This window comes from Salvelinus sp. IW2-2015, linkage group LG18 (assembly GCF_002910315.2).
Source record: "Salvelinus sp. IW2-2015 linkage group LG18, ASM291031v2, whole genome shotgun sequence".
NCBI classification, from domain to species: domain Eukaryota; kingdom Metazoa; phylum Chordata; class Actinopteri; order Salmoniformes; family Salmonidae; genus Salvelinus; species Salvelinus sp. IW2-2015.
In genome coordinates this window covers 28,206,057-28,226,337 of record NC_036858.1, presented here as the reverse complement: position 1 = coordinate 28,226,337, position 20,281 = coordinate 28,206,057, and the positions used below count along the sequence as shown (strand labels likewise).

The window sequence follows — 20,281 nt, the reverse complement described above, 5'->3', positions numbered from 1 at the left end:
CATCGCTCCTAACTGACGGATGAGGTCAATATCCTTCCAGGGTACCCGGGCCAGGTCGATTAGAAAGGCCTGCTCGCAGAAGTGTTTTAGGGAGCGTTTGACAGTGATGAGGGGTGGTCGTTTGACCGCGGACCCGTGGCGGATACAGGCAATGAGGCAGTGATCGCTGAGATCTTGATTGAAGACAGCAGAGGTGTATTTGGAGGGCAGGTTGGTCAGGATAATGTCTATTAGGGTGCCCATGTTTACGGATTTAGGGTTGTACCTGGTGGGTTCCTTGATGATTTGTGTGAGATTGAGGGCATCAAGCTTGGATTGTAGGACTGCCGGGGTGTTAAGCATATCCCAGTTTAGGTCCCCTAACAGAACAAACTCTGAAGCTAGATGGGGAAGCGATCAATTCACAGATGGTGTCCAGGGCACAGCTGGGAGCTGAGGGGGGTCGGTAGCAGGCGGCAACAGTGAGAGACTTATTTCTGGAGAGATTAATTTTTAAAATTAGAAGTTCGAACTGTTTGGGCATAGACCTGGAAAGTATGACAGAACTTTGCAGGCTATCTCTGCAGTAGATTGCAACTCTCCCCTTTGGCAGTTCTATCTTGACGGAAAGTGTTATAGTTGGGTATGGAAATCTCAGAATTTTTGGTGGCCTTCCTAAGCCAGGATTCGGACACGGCAAGGACATCAGGATTGGCAGAGTGTGCTAAGCGGTGAGTAAGGCAAACTTAGGGAGGAGGCTTCTGATGTTGACATGCATGAGGCCAAGGCTTTTTCGATCGCAGAAGTCAACAATGAGGGTGACTGGGGACATGCAGGGCTGGGTTTACTCCACATCACCCGAGACAGAGGAGTAGTAGGATGAGGGTCGCGGCTAAAGGCTATCAAAACTGGTCGCTAGAGCGTGGGGAAAGAATAAAAGGAGCAGATTTATGGGCGTGGTAGAATAGATTCTGGGATAATGTGCAGACAGGGGTATGGAGGGGCGCGGGTACAGCAGAGGCAAGCCCAGGCACTGGGTGATGATAACAAGAGGTGTAGTCTCTGGACATGCTGGTCTCAATGGGTGAGGTCCCGCATGTGTGGGGGTTGGGACAAAGGGGGGTATCAGAGGTTACGGAGAGTGGAACTTACAGGGTCATTGCAAACAAAACAATGATAATGAAACTAGCCTGAACAACGTATGCAAGGCATATTGATATTGAGAAGAGACATACAATAAGGCATAAAGTGATTGCAGGTTTGATTGGGAGAGCTAGCTAAAACAACAGGTAGAATAAAGCAGCAATAACAGGGTGCTAGTCTAACACAGCACAACAGGTAAAAATGGCGACGACTAGGCAGAGAGGGTGAGATTAACTACACACAGATCCTGAGTTTAAAGCACAGAGCGACAGATAAAACACAAATAAACGAATGGAGTACCGTGAATTAATGGACAGTCAAGCATGCATCAGCTATGTAGCCAAGTGATCATAAGTGTCCAGGGGGCAGCCGTAGATGGAGCAGGGAGGCCCACTAAGCTAGCACGCGGCGTTTAAAGTTAGTAGCCCGGGGGTGGTCTGCTCAGACGGAGGGGCTGCTCAGACGTGGTCGTGTCGACAGAGAATCCAAGCCAGATGGCGATGGGCGAAAGAGAGGTTGTGAATTGTAGAATTGTGTTTGCTAACTGGTGCTAGCTTCGTGGCAGTGGCGCTAGCTGCGCTAGCGCGCAAGCTAGCTGTGAGGATCAGAAGCAGTGGCTCAGGGATTCGGCAGGAATCCGGCGTTGTTGTCGAGAGACAGTCCGATGCTGGTAAATTGGTGAGTAATATCCAGGCTAATAACAGGGCTGGTGTCTGTGCAGAAGGTAAAAGCTACTAGCAGCGGCAAAAAAATGGCTAAATTAGCTTGTAGCTGGTATTGTAGCCCAAGAATTCGCTGGTAAACCTCTTCAGCTAGCCGCAGCAGATGGGCCTAGCTCGAGGCTAGCTCAAGGCTAACTGGTGCTTGCTTCGGGACAGAGGTGTTAGCCAGTAGTAGCCACTCGGTTGCAGCTAGCTAGCTGTGATGATACGGTGTAATTGTCCAGAGCTTGCGTCAGGAATCCGGTGATGTGGTAGAGAAAAAGCAGTCCTATATGCTCTGGGTTGATATCGCGCTTGCAGACTGGCAGGTATTGGCCCGGTATTGAAGCTGGCTGTGTCCGAGTTGAGGGTGAAGACCGCAGCAGTGGCTAACTGACTACTAGCTAGTAGCTAGTTATCTGGCTAGCTTCTGATTGGGGTTAKGGTTCTAAAGTATAAAAAAAAATAGCAGGTCCGTACCACATTGGGTGAGGCGGAATGTAGGAATGTATATTCAGTTCCTAGATGGAAAGAGAAATTAAAATATATACGAAATGTATACGAAAAATACGAAGACTATTTACTATTTACTATTTACACGCGACAGGACAATACAGGACAATACAAACACACGTCCGACTGCTACGCCATCTTGGATTCATGATGAAATCACCAGAAGAAAAAAACATCTCCAGGCATCAACTGTCTCTTCTTACTGGATTTATGTCATTATTTTATGGGAGGTGGAGATTAATCATTATTTTATTCACCCATTGAAATGCCAACTGTTGAAGGTTCAGTGTAATTATGGAAACAAGCATGTAGATGTCACATGGACGGATTGGAAATAGGTCTCAACACTCCTCTTACTATCAAATCACCTAGCAACAGGGACATGGTGATTGAACATGAACAAGAGCTAACCATCAATGGAACTGTAGTTAGTGACTTGGTTTTAGTCGTAGGTCTCCTGCTGTTTTTCCATTAGCTTCATTGTTTGTCATTAATTGGCCTGAATTAGGCATACCTTTTTATTTTCAATTTTTTACCTGACGTTCAGTACCTTTGGCTTAGGGTTTCCGTTAACCGGCAGTTGCCGGCTTTTTGCCAAAAATGTTTAAATGAAAAGCCCACAAACAAAACTGTTGCCAGCCAAAATGACCAGGGGGAAAAACGTCCCATTGCCAAATAATGCTTTTTATTAATTGATGGAAATACCAGTCAATGGAAATACATTTGACTCTCATGCTTATCGGTCTGTGGGTTAATTTGCATAATGTATTTTCGTCAGTCATCATGTAGCCTCTTTATTTTTTTGTATTTTTATATCCAACACAACTATCACACGCGTACAGCATCTAGAGCTTATTTTGAGCGGGATTTGTCATGGAGCTCTTCATGCTGGTTGCTGCCGGAGTAAAACATGKTTTTATAAGCCCATTCATTGCACTACAATTCTAAATGCAAACGTGTGTTAAACAGGTTTGGTGCATGGTTAAAAAAGAGCTAGGCCTATTTGTATTTATCAACTGGTAATACAAGTGCAGGTAACAGGCTATCAGTGCGTCACCACCACTTTACAATGTGAGTTGGAGGCAGTATGCATTTTAATAAAAGGCCTATTTAATTGTTTGAAACCTGAATGTTTTCCTTTATATTATGAGGCTTGTCTTACATAGCTTTAAAGTTGCCTATATGCAAATCCGACAATGAAAGGCAATTATTTTATAAAGACTAAATATGTTGTGCGTGAGTTTCAAGTTTGGGGAATCTTACAATTTATTCTACCATTTCTACCAATCTGCATGCCAGTTATGATTTTCATATGCAAATTTTTGTGGAACAGTTCCATTTCAAGAATAACATTTTTGTTTATCAAAATCATTGTCACATGGTTGATCATAAAAATCTGAATTAAAATGGTAAAAATCTCAAACATGAAATGCATGAGCACTGCCATATGGACACATTGATATGCCGGCGGCTAAAGAAATGTGCGCATGGAACTCATAGCCTATAGGCCAATACAGCAGTAGGCCTATAACTTCCATTGTCAACTAACAGGCTGACTACACCGCTCGCTTCGCAAAATAAATTTAGAAATCTATATTATTAAATTATTGCACCCACACTGCTCGCGAGCGCCAATGAGCGTCTGCATTGCCAAGGGCTAAAATAGAAGTCAGTTCTATTTGTGACGCAGATTGCGCTGCAAGTCCTAACTCTCCCATCTTCTCATTAACTTTTAGAAGCATATGCCCACGTGCCATCTCCTCATTGGTTATACCCACGTGGGTAACTGAAAGACGAACGAGGTCAATGGTGGTAATGCACCTAATTTATGAAAGTTGCCAATCGCAAWATAAAGTCAAGAGAAGAAAATGCCTAGAAGGAGGAGAGATGACTAGAAACGATTCGGTTGACCGTTTTATGTGTGGATTAATTGTCGGAGTAGAGGACCTTGTGCATTTCAGGTAAAATAACAACTCAATGTTTATATCCCAGGACAAGTTAGCTAGCAACAGCATGGCAATTTAGCTAGCTAAATTGCCATAAATGTTTAATGCTTTTCAACCTGTCCCCAAATGAATGTAATTGGTTCAGAGTTTTGGTATTTTAACCTGCGTGTCGTGATCGCGTTTGGTGTGGGGGGACAAAATAAATGTATGCACGATGGTGCACGTGCGCAGCCGGTTTGGGTTCCGTGTAAGTCAAAATACATAAAGCCGACAAATAAAAACAGTTGAAAATATGATATTTTCTTTCATTTGCATACATCTCTCTACTCAACCTGTCTGCCTCCCTTTCTAGATGTCTTGAGCTTCTCTTTTTATCAATTCCCTATTACATATGTTTACTAGACCTACTGATGGCATATGTAATGGGGAATTGATAAAAAATGTATTATCAAAGGGCCAACAAGTCACACAACAAAACAATGAATGCGCAAGAATTGGTGGGAGCCATTCTGGAGAGACTCGCCTATATCTTCGCCACACACCCCTCCCTTTCTTGTTTCAACATTTAACATTATACTCGATACACATGATATTCACACATATTTAAATGCTTTTCACTGACAGCCGCAACTAAATAATCAGCTAGGCCTATTGACACGCGCTCTACCCAAATGGCTGGCAACCCAAATAGGCATAGGCCTACAGCTTGTGATTTGAAACAATCCACAGCTATTTTTTTTAAGAAGCTAATGATCCTTGACTCCTCTGTGGCTAAGTCATGACTTCTACTGTATAGACGGGAGTAATTATATCATTTTGGCAAATTTATTTCAATTTACTTCCCTAGACTGTCAGACGCGCCTATGAAAGACTTCCTCAAATGCAATTTTTCTCCTGTTCTATAAATAAGATTGTTGTTGTCCAGCAGGCAAAGGCACAATCCTAGTCATATGGTTCCGGTAAATTTCTCAAATGGCTGGGGAATTTAAATCTTCCCAGTCACGATGTCCGGCACCACATTTTCGGAAACCCTGCTTTGGATGTATAGTCCTAGACCTGATTATGACGTCCTTGGTAGATGGCTGAGCATCAGTGGGAATACTAGCATGGTTTTGGATTGGTCTGCATTATTCAGACCAAACTACACCACACACATTAATACATGCAGTAAAGAAACATATCTCCTATGCAACTGATTTAATGATGTAACGGCAAGATGATTAGCTGTTTCTTGTCTTATGCCGACAAGGTCAAGGTGTTTTGATATCTAATCTCTCCCCAGATGTTTCACTGAGACTGATGTTACTTCAATTATTCCTCGTCGACGCTCATTGCTGCAAACCAAACCAATTATTCATGTGTTAAAGTGCATCGCCCATGCAGGAAGCATGATTAACTTGAGTTTATTCAGTGTAAAATGCTTGCAGGTCAAGTGTTTACCTGAATGGCTTCATTCAAGGGGAATAGAGGCTCAAGTTMAGTATTTTTTGAGCCCCCTGGTAAGTGCAGGGTTGGACCATTACTCCCTATGCAAAGGGAGTGTCATGAGGAGGGTCTTTGTGTGGGAGGAGAGAAGAGGAAGAAGGGAGGATAGGATAAATGAGTTTTGGAAGAGGCTCACTGGTTGATCAATGGCCTGTTATGGCCTAATACCTGGCTGGGCTGAGAGCAAGGAGTAATTATATTCAATTGTGGCTTGGCTCCGGATCAGAACACCACATCTGTCTGAATGTCACGGAGATGGAGGGAGATGATGATGCTCAGTCACCCTCTCTGCTCCTGCTGACAAGAACACAGTTGTTTAGTGTATTGCTCTACTAGAGTGGTTCCCAAACTTTTTATAGTCCCGTACCCCTWCAAACATTCAACCTCCAACTGCGTACCCCCTCTAGCACCAGGGTCAGTGCACTCTCAAATGWTGTTTTTTGCCATCATTGTAAGCCTGCCACACACACACACTATACGATACATTTATTAAACATAAGGATGAGTTTGAACCCGGCTCGTGGGAAGTGACAGAGCTTTTGTAGGACCAGGGCACAAATAATAATATAATAATCAATKATTTTTCTCTTTTATTTAACCATCTTAAATTAAAACTTTATTTGTTCATCGAAAATTGTGAATAACTCACCACAGGTTAATGAGAAGGGTGTGCTTGAAAGGATGCACAAAACTCTGCAATGTTGTATTGGAGAGAGTCTGTCTTAAATCATTTTCCACACACAGTCTGTGCCTGTTTAGTTTTCTAGCTGGGCTAACAACAAATGTAGAATTACTGATGCTAGCATTGGATGTACTCGTTGAAGCAGAACAACTTGTGTCGTCAACAGGTGCAGGTGTAGTACTGCTGGTAGTAGCAGTACTACCAGTAGAGCTGGTATGTCTCTATGGACGCGGGCCTTACTTCTTTTTAACCATTTATCAATTTTCGAGCAAACAGAATGAGCAGCAGCTACGTTTGGCTACATACGGACCGTTAGTGGAATTCCCGTGAGAGAGTAACGGTTAATGTGATTTGGATGTTAATTATTTGACTAGGCTACCAGTATTTGACATTATGTTATTTTGCTGAATAGTAGATGGTTTAATTTTATTTTTGGCAGTGAAACGGGGCTACTCAGGCGAGGAAATAAACCTCACCCAATGTATAGCCCCATTGGAAAATATAAATGGGCTGTTTGAAAATGTTTTTATATATATATATATATATATATATTAGTATTTATTTATTAAATGTAAATCACATTTTTATTTGGCATACCCCAGTTTGTGAATACCTGATCTACTACATACTAAGGCAGATGGCCTCTGGCATATATGTGGAATGTCTTACCAAGGCACACAAACTGTATGTGCATGGAGATAATCTAGTAGACTATAGAAGACAGACCAGTTTGTTATCCAATCTCTATAAACATCAACCAGGCTTATCTCAGTGCTACTATTCATCACATTTGTCCTTCCTGCATTGAACAAATAATCATTATGGACATTGTTTTCCATTAGTATTTGCCTGTGGCATGTTTGAGAAGGACTTTCAGGTAGACTCTCTTGCCTGTGCATATGGTCCTAGACATCCTGAAGCTGTGTCCACATGGCAGGAAATTGTAGGCCCTATTGATTTAGTAGGCTGCCTACGCTTTGACGCTGCTGGCATACACCGCTTTTCAGTTCATTTTCCTCACTTAGCAGATTCTTTGCGTTATTGATCTTGATTGAGTTGTGCACCGTCCACTGTATTCCAGGACACATCTATTCAGTCAACTGTCTGAGAGGATTCTTTGATCACTACACAACACTGTTGTCGGTTCTAAGAGCTAGGCCTGACCTAAGAAAATGTCCTCCAACCACCTTTATCCAAAATGTAACCCCAAGTATAAAAGCCTGTGCCAAGCCTTGGCCTCCAGTGTATTAGAGGTGACTGTTCTGCTGACTGCCCACTTTCGGAGTGCTGTTCCCCTGAGGCCACGGGTTGAGATTGCATTTCAAGCGTTCTTCTCTTGGCCCGGTGCTTTGGACAGCGCACTGCCTCAGATGTAGGGGGATTTCAGTTTGATCCAGATCAGACTTCTTCAGCTGCAGTGTGTGTAACAGTGTACACACAAACACACACAATCCTATGACCTTCACAGAATGATGATTGTATTACTCAATAGTTTGGGATTTTGTAGGCTTCTACCTTATTTKTTTTTAAGCCTGCATTCCATGGTGAATGCAAGGTCTCATGTAGTCTGTCTTGTCTTGGGTACCTGTTTGTTCTGTCTTCCTGTCTCAGAGGCGCACTCTCGCTCTCCCTACCTTTCAATCAGTGCCCAGGGGGCAGGGCTTCAGTTGTGTTTCCTCGTACCAGAGGTGAGGGTGTGTATTGCCATGGAAGGCCTACATTTGAAGAACTGCCATGGCTCTTGTCAAGTTTGCTTTGCCCTTAAACATGCTGTTAATCAGCCAGTGTGTTCGGTAGCTCTGAGGTTTACAAGGTGGAAGGTCACATGATCTAAATGAATGCAAACCCTGCCCCTGACACACAACCATTGTCAAATGCACTGAGAATACTTAATTTACTGGTATACAGACATTGATACAAAAACTAACAGCCCCGGTGTTTCAGCCAGTGTGTGTGTGTGTGTGTGTGTGTGTGTGTGTTTTATGTGCCTGTGTAACAACCTCTCTCCTGTGTTTGTTTGTTTCAGGAGCTGCTGGGTATGCTTCGCCACTGATGAGGATGACCGCACGGCGGAGTGGGTGCGTCCGTGTCGCTGCCGTGGCTCCACCAAGTGGGTGCACCAGGCGTGTCTGCAGCGCTGGGTGGACGAGAAGCAGAGGGGCAACAGCACGGCCCGCGTGTCTTGTCCGCAGTGCAACGCCGAGTACCTCATCGTCTTTCCCAAGCTGGGTATGATATGACAGGGCTGAGGTGGGGGCCTGGGGGATATGGGCTGGACTGGAGTTTATTGGAGATAGTCAAAGAGGTGGGAGTTTTCCTGGAATATTAGCTTGGAGGTAGTTAGCGCTACGGCGATGGATGTTTTTCCTGAATTTATGATGTCACGCTGTTTGTAGGCTACATCATCGAATTGGTGTCACACTGTCCAAGCTAACGTCTTTCCTGATTTTCACCTGTATGCTTATCACACATCAGGAGTGAGGAGTAGAGAGATTAACATGAATGAACTGCGTATGTGATGTGTTATGARTTCAGTCAGTTACGATTCAGGTCCATGCCATTTGAGTGTTTTGTAATTCTGTTCCAGCTTACCTTCTATATTGAGACAGCTTTGCTGCGTGTGTCAGCACAGTCACGTAATAACAGCTGAATCATGGCCGAATCTGAAGTACAGTAGTCTTTCACTTTACTTAATAACGGATGCAGCACAGGGGCAGTGAGTCAGTGCTGTGAATTAGGAGGGGGACCTGAGAGCTCTAAAAAGCACTCAGCCTGTCTCAACTCACTGCATGTTTGTTTACTCCCAAAGCCGGGGTAGGTTATGTGTGGCGAGTCTGGTAAATATACAGTTTGAGGGAGAAGTTACACAAGGAATAGGAGCGGGCAGGGCACCCGCCAGATGCTCATTCCCAGACCTGGGTTCAAATGGTATGAGACATATTTCTAATAGTTTGCTTTAGCCTGCCTGGTGTGCCAAATGTGTGGGCATTGGACTTGTTAAAATTCTATTGGTTCCATTGCACCAGGCAAAGCTCAATCAAGCCCAGGAAAATCATTTCAAATGCATTTCAAATCCTATTTGAACCCAGGTCTGCTATTGGCTCATTACCGGCCAGCTTCAGCCTCACTGGCAATTTGGAGAGGGGGTGAAGAGAGGAGCGGTCCCCACTAATTAACCTCAGCACGTCAGAGTGACGGAGGCACTGATTATTCCCAAACACTGGCACTTAGTCATCAAGTTAACACGGCCAACCCTCTCCAAAAAGTGTTGCGTTGCAACTGTCACTTTCCTTAAGCGTTTGTTCCTCAGCTCAGCATTCGTTCGCTCAGCGATGACTGAACTTTCAGCTCCCGTCAGTCACCGTGAGGGAGGAAAGTTTTATGTAAGCAGAAACCCTGGAAACTGCTTTGGGGAATAACACTTGTTGTATATTTTCTAGCATATGGGGAAGCTATTAAATCACTCTGCATAGATGTCTAATTAGTTTGTAGGTGGCATTTTGGGCTACTGCGGCTACCAGAACAAGTGGGTCATTAACCATAAAATATTGACCACATTGAGACTAGGTGCAAACTGAGAGGTAGGGCCTGGACATAATACAATGTATGCGGGCGGGCGGGCGGGGAAGCTCTGCTGGTAAGCAGGGCCACGTTGTATTTTTAGATGCATGCCTGGCTGTGCTGTCAGTCACCTCTGTGTGACTATAAGCAGCAGGCTCAGCTAAACCAGCTGGACTGGAGCATGGAGACGAGGGCACTTCATTCTACCTCGTCTCTGGAGCGTTCGGGTAATTGGGAACACTGGGATACAGGTCCTAGTCGTATATGGCAAGTATGGTATACCACTAATGATGTCGTTGATAAAGTCATGGCACATGACKAACAGGGTGGGAAATGAACTTTTTGGTCCACCAGCCACTGGCAGGTAGATAAAATAAAAATAAATAAAAAGTCAGGGTCCGTTGTTTTTGGCCGGCGTCTTCGCCAGATGAGCCACCCATGAGATGTGGCCTCAATGTTTATTATCATGTTCATCAGTTCCCCTACACACACATCCTCCACAAGTTTGTTTGTGTTCCTTTTTCTTTTGAGTACCCTGGTGGTTTGGTCTGGCAGTAACAAAGTGATAGATGAGATCATGAGGCAGTGTTTTATTTGGACGGGTCCTCCTCTAAATGTGCCCTAATCTATTGAAAGCTAACATCCCTTGGCGAATCGTGTAGTAGGCTTAGTCCTCGATCACTCATCGTTTGAGTCGTGTACACCAGCTCACAGGGGCTTATGTTACCTTTGATTTAACAGCGAATGAAAAACCTCCGGAAGCCTTCTGAGACTTTTCCGACACACGGAGAGAGTGGGAGCTGATGCGTGGGAAGACCTGTGTACCCATACTAATGATAACTTCCTGCAGGAGGCACACAGATGGGCATTCTTTTTTACYCTATCTCCTAAGGCCCAAACCAATCTACTGGTCGTCACCCAGGTGTTAGGAGGAGAGAGGGATGGGGGAGGGGAAGAGACATCCTCTGGTGTCTGGAGAAACAGACTGATGTAGACATCCACAGGGTAAAAGATGAGGGATGGTTGGGAGATGGGTAAGGATGAGAGGGATMGAGAGAGAAGGCTCTGTGATGTGGCAGACATTGAAGTGCACTAGTCTCTCTGCTCCCCTGAGCAAGCTTTCTTTGCCTCCCCCTGTGTACAGACAGAGGTGTATAGTGATTGCGAGGGATGAAGGGAGGGAGAGAGAGGAAATTAGGCCACGGCATGACGAGAGCAGCTCATCAACCAGCGGCAGAGAGGAGACGGGGGCTGCCTGCCACTGCTGCTGAWATATCACTTAAAAGCCCAGGCCCCAAAAATAGCTGACTGCTCGGACAGCACCAGGGCACCTGACAAATCAGCAGCACACTGATGCTGCCAGCCTTCCAACTGGATCAGCAATCTTCCCGGTGACTCCCCGTTCTCCTCTAATACCRTGCCTGCTCTGGGGACTGGAAACGGACTGAACTAACGCTTCCCTATGACATTTATCTAATTTCGCCGCGCCATCATTATACGTCTGCAGCCAAATTATGGCGTCCTTAGATTCCAGAGGTTGTGATGTGTCACGCTGTGTCTGACGTGTGATTTTTCTAGCTGAACTCAACACATTATTCTGCTCAGGCAGCCAGGCAGACTGAATGCCCAAAGGATAGTGCGGTGGTAGTATTGCATCAGTGGGTCTCTCAGGGGTTGTCAGTGGTGTTTTAAAGGGCGACTGCACTTTCATSAAGAGCTCATGCTAGCAGCCATGACTGAAGGCAAATTAGATTTGTCTTGGGGGCGTGGTTTGATGTGGGGGTTTCTTGGGTGTGTCTGCCATTCAATCACAACAAACGAATGCAGTAGTGAGTACAGTGAGGTAAGCTGAGCTAGCTTTTGCTATGGAGTGAACAAAGGTTTGAAGTGGAGGACTTCTCCCTTTGTGACTGACTTGACACATGAAGATGGTCAGGTAATTCAGTTCTATGTGTAGGCTAAAGCCTGCGCTGACCTTGTCTAGCCAAGTTCGCAGCTAGCTAGCTAGCTAGCATACCTTGGTGATAGCTACAGCTGGCTATCCTGTCTCGCTGATCGTTCTCTGTCTAATCAGTTATGGCAAGAGCCAGTGTCTGGAATGTGTTTCGCAACACACTCGTTCTACAACAACTTAGTTTCAATGTTTCATCACGTCATGTAAATGCATGTTAGAGTGGAATAGTGGAAAATCGATATCAAGTCCGCTCCGCTGTCCTAAACACAATAATTCTATAACTGGCTTTGGCTTGTCTCTCCTTATGTCCGCTGTTAGATCTTTCGCGGGAGAAAAATCTCAGAACTAATATCCCTACAGGTGTAGGCATTGTACAAACATCGACCAGCTTAAGTGTAGATGCATCAACAACAACAACAACAAAAAAATCGCTGGATGTGTTTGTTACAAAGACAAAACATAGACTGCTATTTTGGTCCGCTCATACAGGAGTAATACAGGCCCAGTGCACTACGTTTGTGAAAAATATATTTTTCAAAAAATAATTAGTAGGGGTGCAGTAGCACTATTTTGTAAATGACATCGCCGAAGTCAAGGATCGGTAGGATAGTCAGTTTTACGAGGGTATGTTTGGCAGCATGAGTGAAGGAGGCTTTGTTGTGAAATAGGAAGCTGATTCTAGATTTCATTTTGGATTGGAGATGCTTAATGTGAGTCTGGAAGGAGAGTTTACAGTCTAACCAGACACCTAGGTATTTGTAGTTGTCGACATATTCAAAGTCAGATCCGTCCAGAGTAGTGATGCTGGACGGGCGGGCGGGTCGGTGCTGGCATTAATCAGTTGAAGAGCATGCATTTAGTTTTACTAGCATTTAAAAGCAGCTGGAGGCCACGGAAGGAGTGTTGTATGGCATTGAAGCTCGTTTGAGGTTTGTTGACACAGTGTCCAAAGAAGGGCCAGATGTATACAGAATGGTGTCGTCTGCGTAGAGGTGGATCAGAGAATCACCAGCAGCAAGAGTGACATCATTGATGTATACAGAGAAAAGAGTCWGCCCGAGAATTGAACCCTGTGCACCCCATAGAGACTGCCAGAGGTCCGGACAACAGGCCCTCCGATTTGACACACTGAATTCTGAGAAGTAGTTGGTGAACCAGGTGTGGCAGTCATTGGAGAAACCAAGGCTGTTGAGTCTGCCGATAAGAATGTGGTGATTGACGAAAGCCTTGGCCAGGTCGATGAAGACGGCTGCACAGTATTGTCTTTTATCGATGGCGGTTATGATATCGTTTAAGACCTTGAGCGTGGTTGAGGTGCACCCATGACCAGCTCGGAAACCAGACTGCATAGTGGAGAAGGTATGGTGGGATTCGAAATGGTCGGTGATCTATTTGTTAACTTGGCTTTCGAAGACTTTAGAAAGGCAGGGCAGGATGGATATAGGTCTATAAGAGTTTGGGTCTAGAGTGTCTCCCCCTTTGAAGAGGGGGATGACCGTGGCAGCTTTCCAATCTGGGGATCTCAGATGATACGAAAGAGAGGTTGAACAGGCTAGTAATAGGGGTTGCAACAATTTTGGCAGATCATTTTAGAAAGAGAGGGTCCAGCTTGTCTAGCCCAGCTGATTAGTAAGGATCCAGATATTGCAGCTCTTTCAGAACATCAGCTGTCTGGATTTGGATGAAGGAGAAGCAGGGGGGGTTTGGGCAAGTTTCTGCGGGGGGTGCAGAGCTGTTGACCGGGGTAGGGGTAGCCAGGTGGAAAGCATGGCCAGCTGTAGAAAAATGCTTTTTGAAATTATCGGTGGTGTTGGTGTTTCCTAGCCTCAGTGCAGCTGGGAGGAGGTGCTCTTATTCTCTATGGACTTTACAGTGTCCCAAAACCTTTTGGAATTAGTACTACAGGATGCACATTTCTGTTTGAAAAAGCTAGCCTTAGCTTTCCTATCTGACTGTGTATATTGGTTCCTGACTTCCCTGAAAAGTTGCATATCGCCGGGGCTATTCGATGCTAATGCAGTACGCCACAGGATGTTTTTGTGCTGGTGAAGGGCAGTCAAGACTGGGGCTAACCAAGGGCTATATCTGTTCTTAGTTCTACATTTTTGAATGGGGCATGCTTATTTAAGATGGTGAGGAAAGCACTTTTTAAATAGCGACCAGGCATCCTCTACTGACGGGATGAGGTCAATATCCTTCCAGGATACCCGGGCCAGGTCGATAAGAAAGGTCTGCTCTCTGAAGTGTTTTAGGGAGTGTTTGACAGTGATGAGGGGTGGTCGTTTGACAGCGGACCCATTACGGATGCAGGCAATGAGGCTGAGATCCTGGTTGAAGACAGCAGAGGTGTATTTAGAGGGCAAGTTGGTCAGGATAATATCTATGAGGGTGCCCATGGTTTCTGACTTAGGGTTGAACCTCAAATCAAATTTATTTATATAGCCCTTTTTACATCAGCTGATATCTCAAACCCAGCCTAAAACCCCAAACAGCAAGTAATGCAGGTGTAGAAGCACGGTGGCTAGGAAAAACCCCCTAGAAAGGCCAAAACCTAGGAAGAAACCTAGAGAGGAACCAGGCTATGAGGGGTGGCCAGTCCTCTTCTGGCTGTGCCGGGTGGAGATTATAACAGAACATGGCCAAGAGGTTCAAATGTTCATAAATGACCAGCATGGTCAAATAATAATAATCACAGTAGTTGTCGAGGGTGCAAKAAGTCAGCACDTCAGGATTAAATGTCAGTTGGCTTTTCATAGCCGATCATTAAGAGTATCTCTACCGCTCCTGCTGTCTCTAGAGAGTTGAAAACAGCAGGCCTGGGACAGGTAGCACGTCCGGTGAACAGGTCAGGGTTCAATAGCCGCAGGCAGAACAGTTGAAACTGGAGCAGCAGCACGGCCAGGTGGACTGGGGACAGCAAGGAGTCATCATGCCAGGTAGTCCTGAGGCATGGTCCTAGGGCTTAGGTCCTCCGAGACATAGAAAGAAAGAAAGAGAGAAAGAGAGAATTAGAGAGAGCATACTTAAATTCACACAGAACACCGGATAAGACAGGAGAAATACTCCAGATATAACAGACTGACTCTAGTCCCCCAACACATAAACTACTGCAGCATAAATACTGGAGGCTGAGACAGGAGGGGTCAGGAGACACTGTGGCCCCATCCGATGATACCCCCGGACAGGGCCAAACAGGCAGGATATAACCCCACCCACTTCGCCAAAGCACAGCCCCCACACTACTAGAGGGATATCTTCAACCACCAACTTACCATCCTGAGACAAGGCCGAGTATAGCCCACAAAGATCTCCGCCACGGCACAACCTAAAGGGGGGCGCCAACCCAGACAGGAAGATCACAACAGTGACTCAACCCACTCAAGTGACGCACCCCTCCTAGGGACGGCATGGAAGAGCACCAGTAAGCCAGTGACTCAGCCCCTGTAATAGGGTTAGAGGCAGAGAATCCCAGTGGAGAGGGGGGAACCGGCCAGGCAGAGACAGCAAGGGCGGTTCGTTGCTCCAGAGTTTTTCCGTTCACCTTCACACCCCTGGGCCAGACTACACTCAATCATATGACCTACTGAAGAGATGAGTCTTCAGTAAAGACTTAAAGGTTGAGACCGAGTGTGCGTCTCTCACATGGGTAGGCAGACCATTCCAGAAAAATMMAGCTCTATAGCTCTATACCATTCCAAATGGAGCTCTATATGAGAAAGCCCTGCCTCCAGCTGTTGGCTTAGAAATTCTAGGGACAATTAGGAGGCCTGCGTCTTGTGACCGTAGCGAACGTGTAGGTATGWATGGCAGGACCAACTCGGAAAGATGGGTAGGAGCAAGCCCATGTAATGCTTTGTAGGTTAGCAGTAAAACCTTGAAATCAGCTCTTGCCTTAACAGGAAGCCAGTGTAGGGAGGCTAGCACTGGAGTAATATGATAAAATTCTTTGGTTCTAGTCAGGATTCTAGCAGCTGTATTTAGCACTAACTGAAGTTTATTTAGTGCTTTATCCGGGTAGCCGGAAAGTAGATAATTGCAGTACTCTAACCTAGAAGTGACAAAAGCATGGATACATTTTTCTGCATCAGTTTTGGACAGAAAGTTTCAGATTTTTGCAATGTTACGTAGATGGAAAAAAGCTGTCCTTGAAACAGTCTTGATATGTTCGTCAAAAGAGAGATCAGGGTCCAGAGTAACGCCGAGGTCCTTCAGTTTTATTTGAGACGACTGTACAACCATCAAGATTAATTGATTCAGATTCAACAGAAGATCTCTTTGTTTCTTGGGACCTAGTACAAGCATCTCTGTTTTGTCAATTTAAAAGTAGAAAGTTTGCAGCCATCCACTTCCTTATGTCTGAAACACAGGCCCCCAGGGAGGGCAATTTTGGGGCTTCACCATGTTTCATTGAAATGTACAGCTGTGTGTCATCCGCATAGCAGTGAAAGTTAACATTATGTTTTCGAATGACATCCAAGAGGTAAAATATATAGTGAAAACAATAGWGGTCCTAAAACGGAACCTTGAGGAACACCGAAATGTACAGTTGATTTGTCAGAGGACAAACCATTCACAGAGACAAACTGATATCTTTCCGAGAAATAAGATCTAAACCAGGCCAGAACTTGTCTGTGTAGACCAATTTGGGTTTCCAATCTCTCCAAAATAAGGTGGTGATCGATGGTATCAAAAGCAGCACTAAGGTCTAGGAGCACGAGGACAGATGCAGAGCCTCGGTCTAACGCCATTAAAAGGTCATTTACCACCTTCACAAGTGCAGTCTCAATGCTATGATGGGGTCCAAAACCAGACTGAAGCATTTCGTATACATTGTTTGTCTTCAGGAAGGCAGTGAGTTGCTGCACAACAGCTTTTTCTAAAAAAAATTGAGAGGAATGGAAGATTTGATATATGTCGATAGTTTTTTATATTTTCTGGGTCACGGTTTGTTTTTTTCAAGAGAGGCTGCACAGGAAGCAGCTCTTTCAGTAGTTTAGTTGGAATAGGGTCCAGTATGCAGCTTGAAGGTTTAGAGGCCATGATTATTTTCATCATTGTGTCAAGAGATATAGTACTAAAACACTTGAGTGTCTCTCTTGATCATAGGTCCTGGCAGAGTTGTGCAGACTCAGGACAACTGAGCTTTGGAGGAATACGCAGATTTAAAGAGGAGTCCGTAATTTGCTTTCTAATGATCATGATCTTTTCCTCAAAGAAGTTCATGAATTTATTACTGCTGAAGTGAAAGACATCCTCTCTTGGGGAATGCTGCTTTTTAGTTAGCTTTGCGACAGTATCAAAAATACATTTCGGATTGTCCTTATTTTCCTCAATTAAGTTGGAAAAATAGGATGATTGAGCAGCAGTGAGGGCTCTTCTGTACTGTCTTTCCAAGCTAGTCGGAAGACTTCCAGTTTGGTGTGGCGCCATTTCCTGTTATCCCAATTTTCTGGAAGCTTGCTTCAGAGCTCGGGTATTTTCTGTATACCAGGGAGCTAGTTTCTTATGACAAATGTTTTTAGTTTTTAGGGGTGCAACTGCATCTAGGGTATTGCGCAAGGTTAAATTGAGTTCCTCAGTTAGGTGGTTAACTGATTTTTGTCCTCTGACGTCCTTGGGTAGGCAGAGGGAGTCTGGAAGGGCGTCAAGGAATCTTTGGGTTGTCTGAGAATTTATAGCACGATTTTTGATGCTCCTTGGTTGGGGTCTGAGCAGATTATTTGRTGCGATTGCAAARGTAATAAAATGGTGGTCCGATAGTCCAGGATTATGAGGAAAAACATTAAGATCCACAACATTTATTCCATGGGACAAAACTAGGTCCAGAGTGTGACTGTGACAGTGAGTAGGTCCAGAGACATGTTGGACAAAACCCACTGAGTCGATGATGGCTCCGAAATCCTTTTGGAGTGGGTCTGTGGACTGTTCCATGTGAATATTAAAATCACCAAAAATMTGAATATTATCTGCTGTGACAACAAGGTCCGATAGGAATTCAGGGAACTCAGTGAGGAACGCTGTATATGGCCCAGGAGGCCTGTAAACAGTAGCTATAAAAAAAAAAAGTGATTGAGTAGGCTGCATAGATTTCATGACTAGAAGCTCAAAAGACGAAAACTTATTTTTTTGTAAATTGTAATTTGCTATCGTAAATGTTAGCAACACCTCCGCCTTTGCGGGATGCACGGGGGATATGGTCAGGTTCCTTGATAATTTGTGTGAGATTGAGGGCATCTAGCAGAGATTGTATGACGGCCGGGGTGTTAAGCATATCCCAGTTTAGGTCACCTAACAGTATGAACCCTGAAGATAGATGGGGGGGCAATCTATTCGCATATGGTGTCCAGGGCACAGCTGGTGGCTGAGGGGGGGTCTCTAACGAGCGTCAACGGTGAGAGACTTGTTTCTGGAAAGGTGGATTTTTAAAAGTAGAAGCTTGAATTGTTTGGGCATAGACCTGGATAGTATGACAGAACTCTGCAGGCTGTTTCTGCAGTAGATTGCAAGTCTGCCCCCTTTGGCAGTTCTATCTTGTCGGAAAATGTTGTAGTTGGGGATGGAAATTTGGAGTGGAGGTAAACCTAGGCATTGAGTGATGATGAGAGCGGTTGCATCTCTGGAGGCACCATTTAAGCAAGGTGAGGTCTCCGCATGTGTGGAGGGTGCGACAAAAGAGCTATCTAAGGCATTTAGGGCGGGGCTGGGGGCTCCATTGTGAAATAATACAATAATATAATAATAATAACTAACCTTAACTTCACTAGGGTATGTGGGACACTAGCGTCCCACCTCGTCAACAGCCAGTGAAACTGCAGGGCGCCAAATTCAAAACAGAAATCCCAAAATTAAAATTCCTCAAACATACAAGTATTTTACACCATTTTAAAGATACACTTGTTGTAAATCCAGCCACCGTGTCCGATTTCAAAAAGGCTTTACGACGAAAGCACCCCAAACGATTATGTTAGGTCAGAGCTAAGTCACAGAAAAACACAGCCATTTTTCCAGCCAAAGAGAGGAGTCACAAAAAGCAGAAATAGAGATCAAATTAATCACTAACCTTTGATGATCTTCATCAGATGACACTATTAGGACTTCATGTTACACAATACATGTATGTTTTGTTCGGTAAAGTTCATATTTATATCAAAAATCTGAGTTACATTGGCCTGCGTTTATGTTCAAGTATTTCCCAAAACATCCGTGATTTTTGCAGAGAGCCACATCAATTTACAGACATTACTCATAAATAAAAAATGCTAAAAAGATACACAACTTATGCATGGATTTTAGATCCACTTCTCCTAATGCATCGCGCTGTGCAGATTTCAACAAAACTTTTACGGAAAAGCACACGCATGCAATAATCTGAGTACAGCGCATCAGAGACCAAAAACAACCCACAAAAGAATTCTGCCATATGTGTAGTCAAACAATGTCACAGAAATTAGCATTATAAAATATTCACTTACCTTTGATGATCTTCATCAAATTGCACTCCAGGAATCCAGTTTCCACAATAAAATGTTTTGATTTTTCGATAAAGTCCATCAATTTATATCCCAAATAGCCTCTCATTTTTGTTCACACGTTTAGCCCAGTAATCAAAATTCATTGAAGCGTGATCACTAGGTACAGACAAAGTCAAAAAGTTCCGTACAGTCGCGTGAAGAAACATTTCAAACATGTTATAGAATCAATTCTTTAGGATGTTTTTAAACATAAAACTCAATTAATGTTCCCAACCGGAGAATTTCTTTTGTTTGAATTGCAATGGAAACGCAAAGCTACCCGGTAACGTTTAATGCGGGGTGTTCAGCTCGCTGGCCACTCTGGAGAGACCTTAACACAATCCCTCTCATTCGCCCCCACTTCACAGTAGAAGCCTCAAACAAGGTTCTTGAAAGACTGTTTGACATCTAGTGGAAGCCTTAGAAGGCTTGCAATATGACCCCATTAGACCACTTGTATAATTCGATAGGCCAATGACGTTGAAAAAACTACAAAACCTCAGATTTCCCACTCCTGGTTGGATTTTTTTTTCTTGTTTATACTTTCAGACATCATTCAAACAGTTTTAGAAACTTCTCAGATGTTTTTCTATCCAAATCTACCAATTATATGCCATATTCTAGCTTTCTATGGGCTGAGTAAGCAGGGCCAGTTTAAATTTGGCACGCTTTTCATCAAAATTCCAATTGCTGCCCCCTACCCTAGAAAGTAACAGCCAGTAGACAGTAGCTATTGACATTAGGAGAGCATGCAGTAGCCGAGTGATCCATAGGGTCCAAGAGCAGCAATAGGTGATGAGTCGGGG

The 20,281-nt window shown here is 44.3% G+C and overlaps 1 protein-coding gene across 1 annotated transcript in view; it reads left to right on the top strand.

Annotated features, from left to right (window-relative positions):
- The window catches only part of LOC111978210 (E3 ubiquitin-protein ligase MARCHF5), a 63,390-nt gene that overhangs the window by 22,843 nt on the left and 20,266 nt on the right, over positions 1 to 20,281 (top strand). Inside the window, exon 2 of the mRNA XM_070448414.1 lies at positions 8,476 to 8,678. Within this exon, the coding sequence (XP_070304515.1) occupies positions 8,476 to 8,678 (203 nt within the window). The remainder of the gene's footprint in view (positions 1 to 8,475; positions 8,679 to 20,281) is intronic.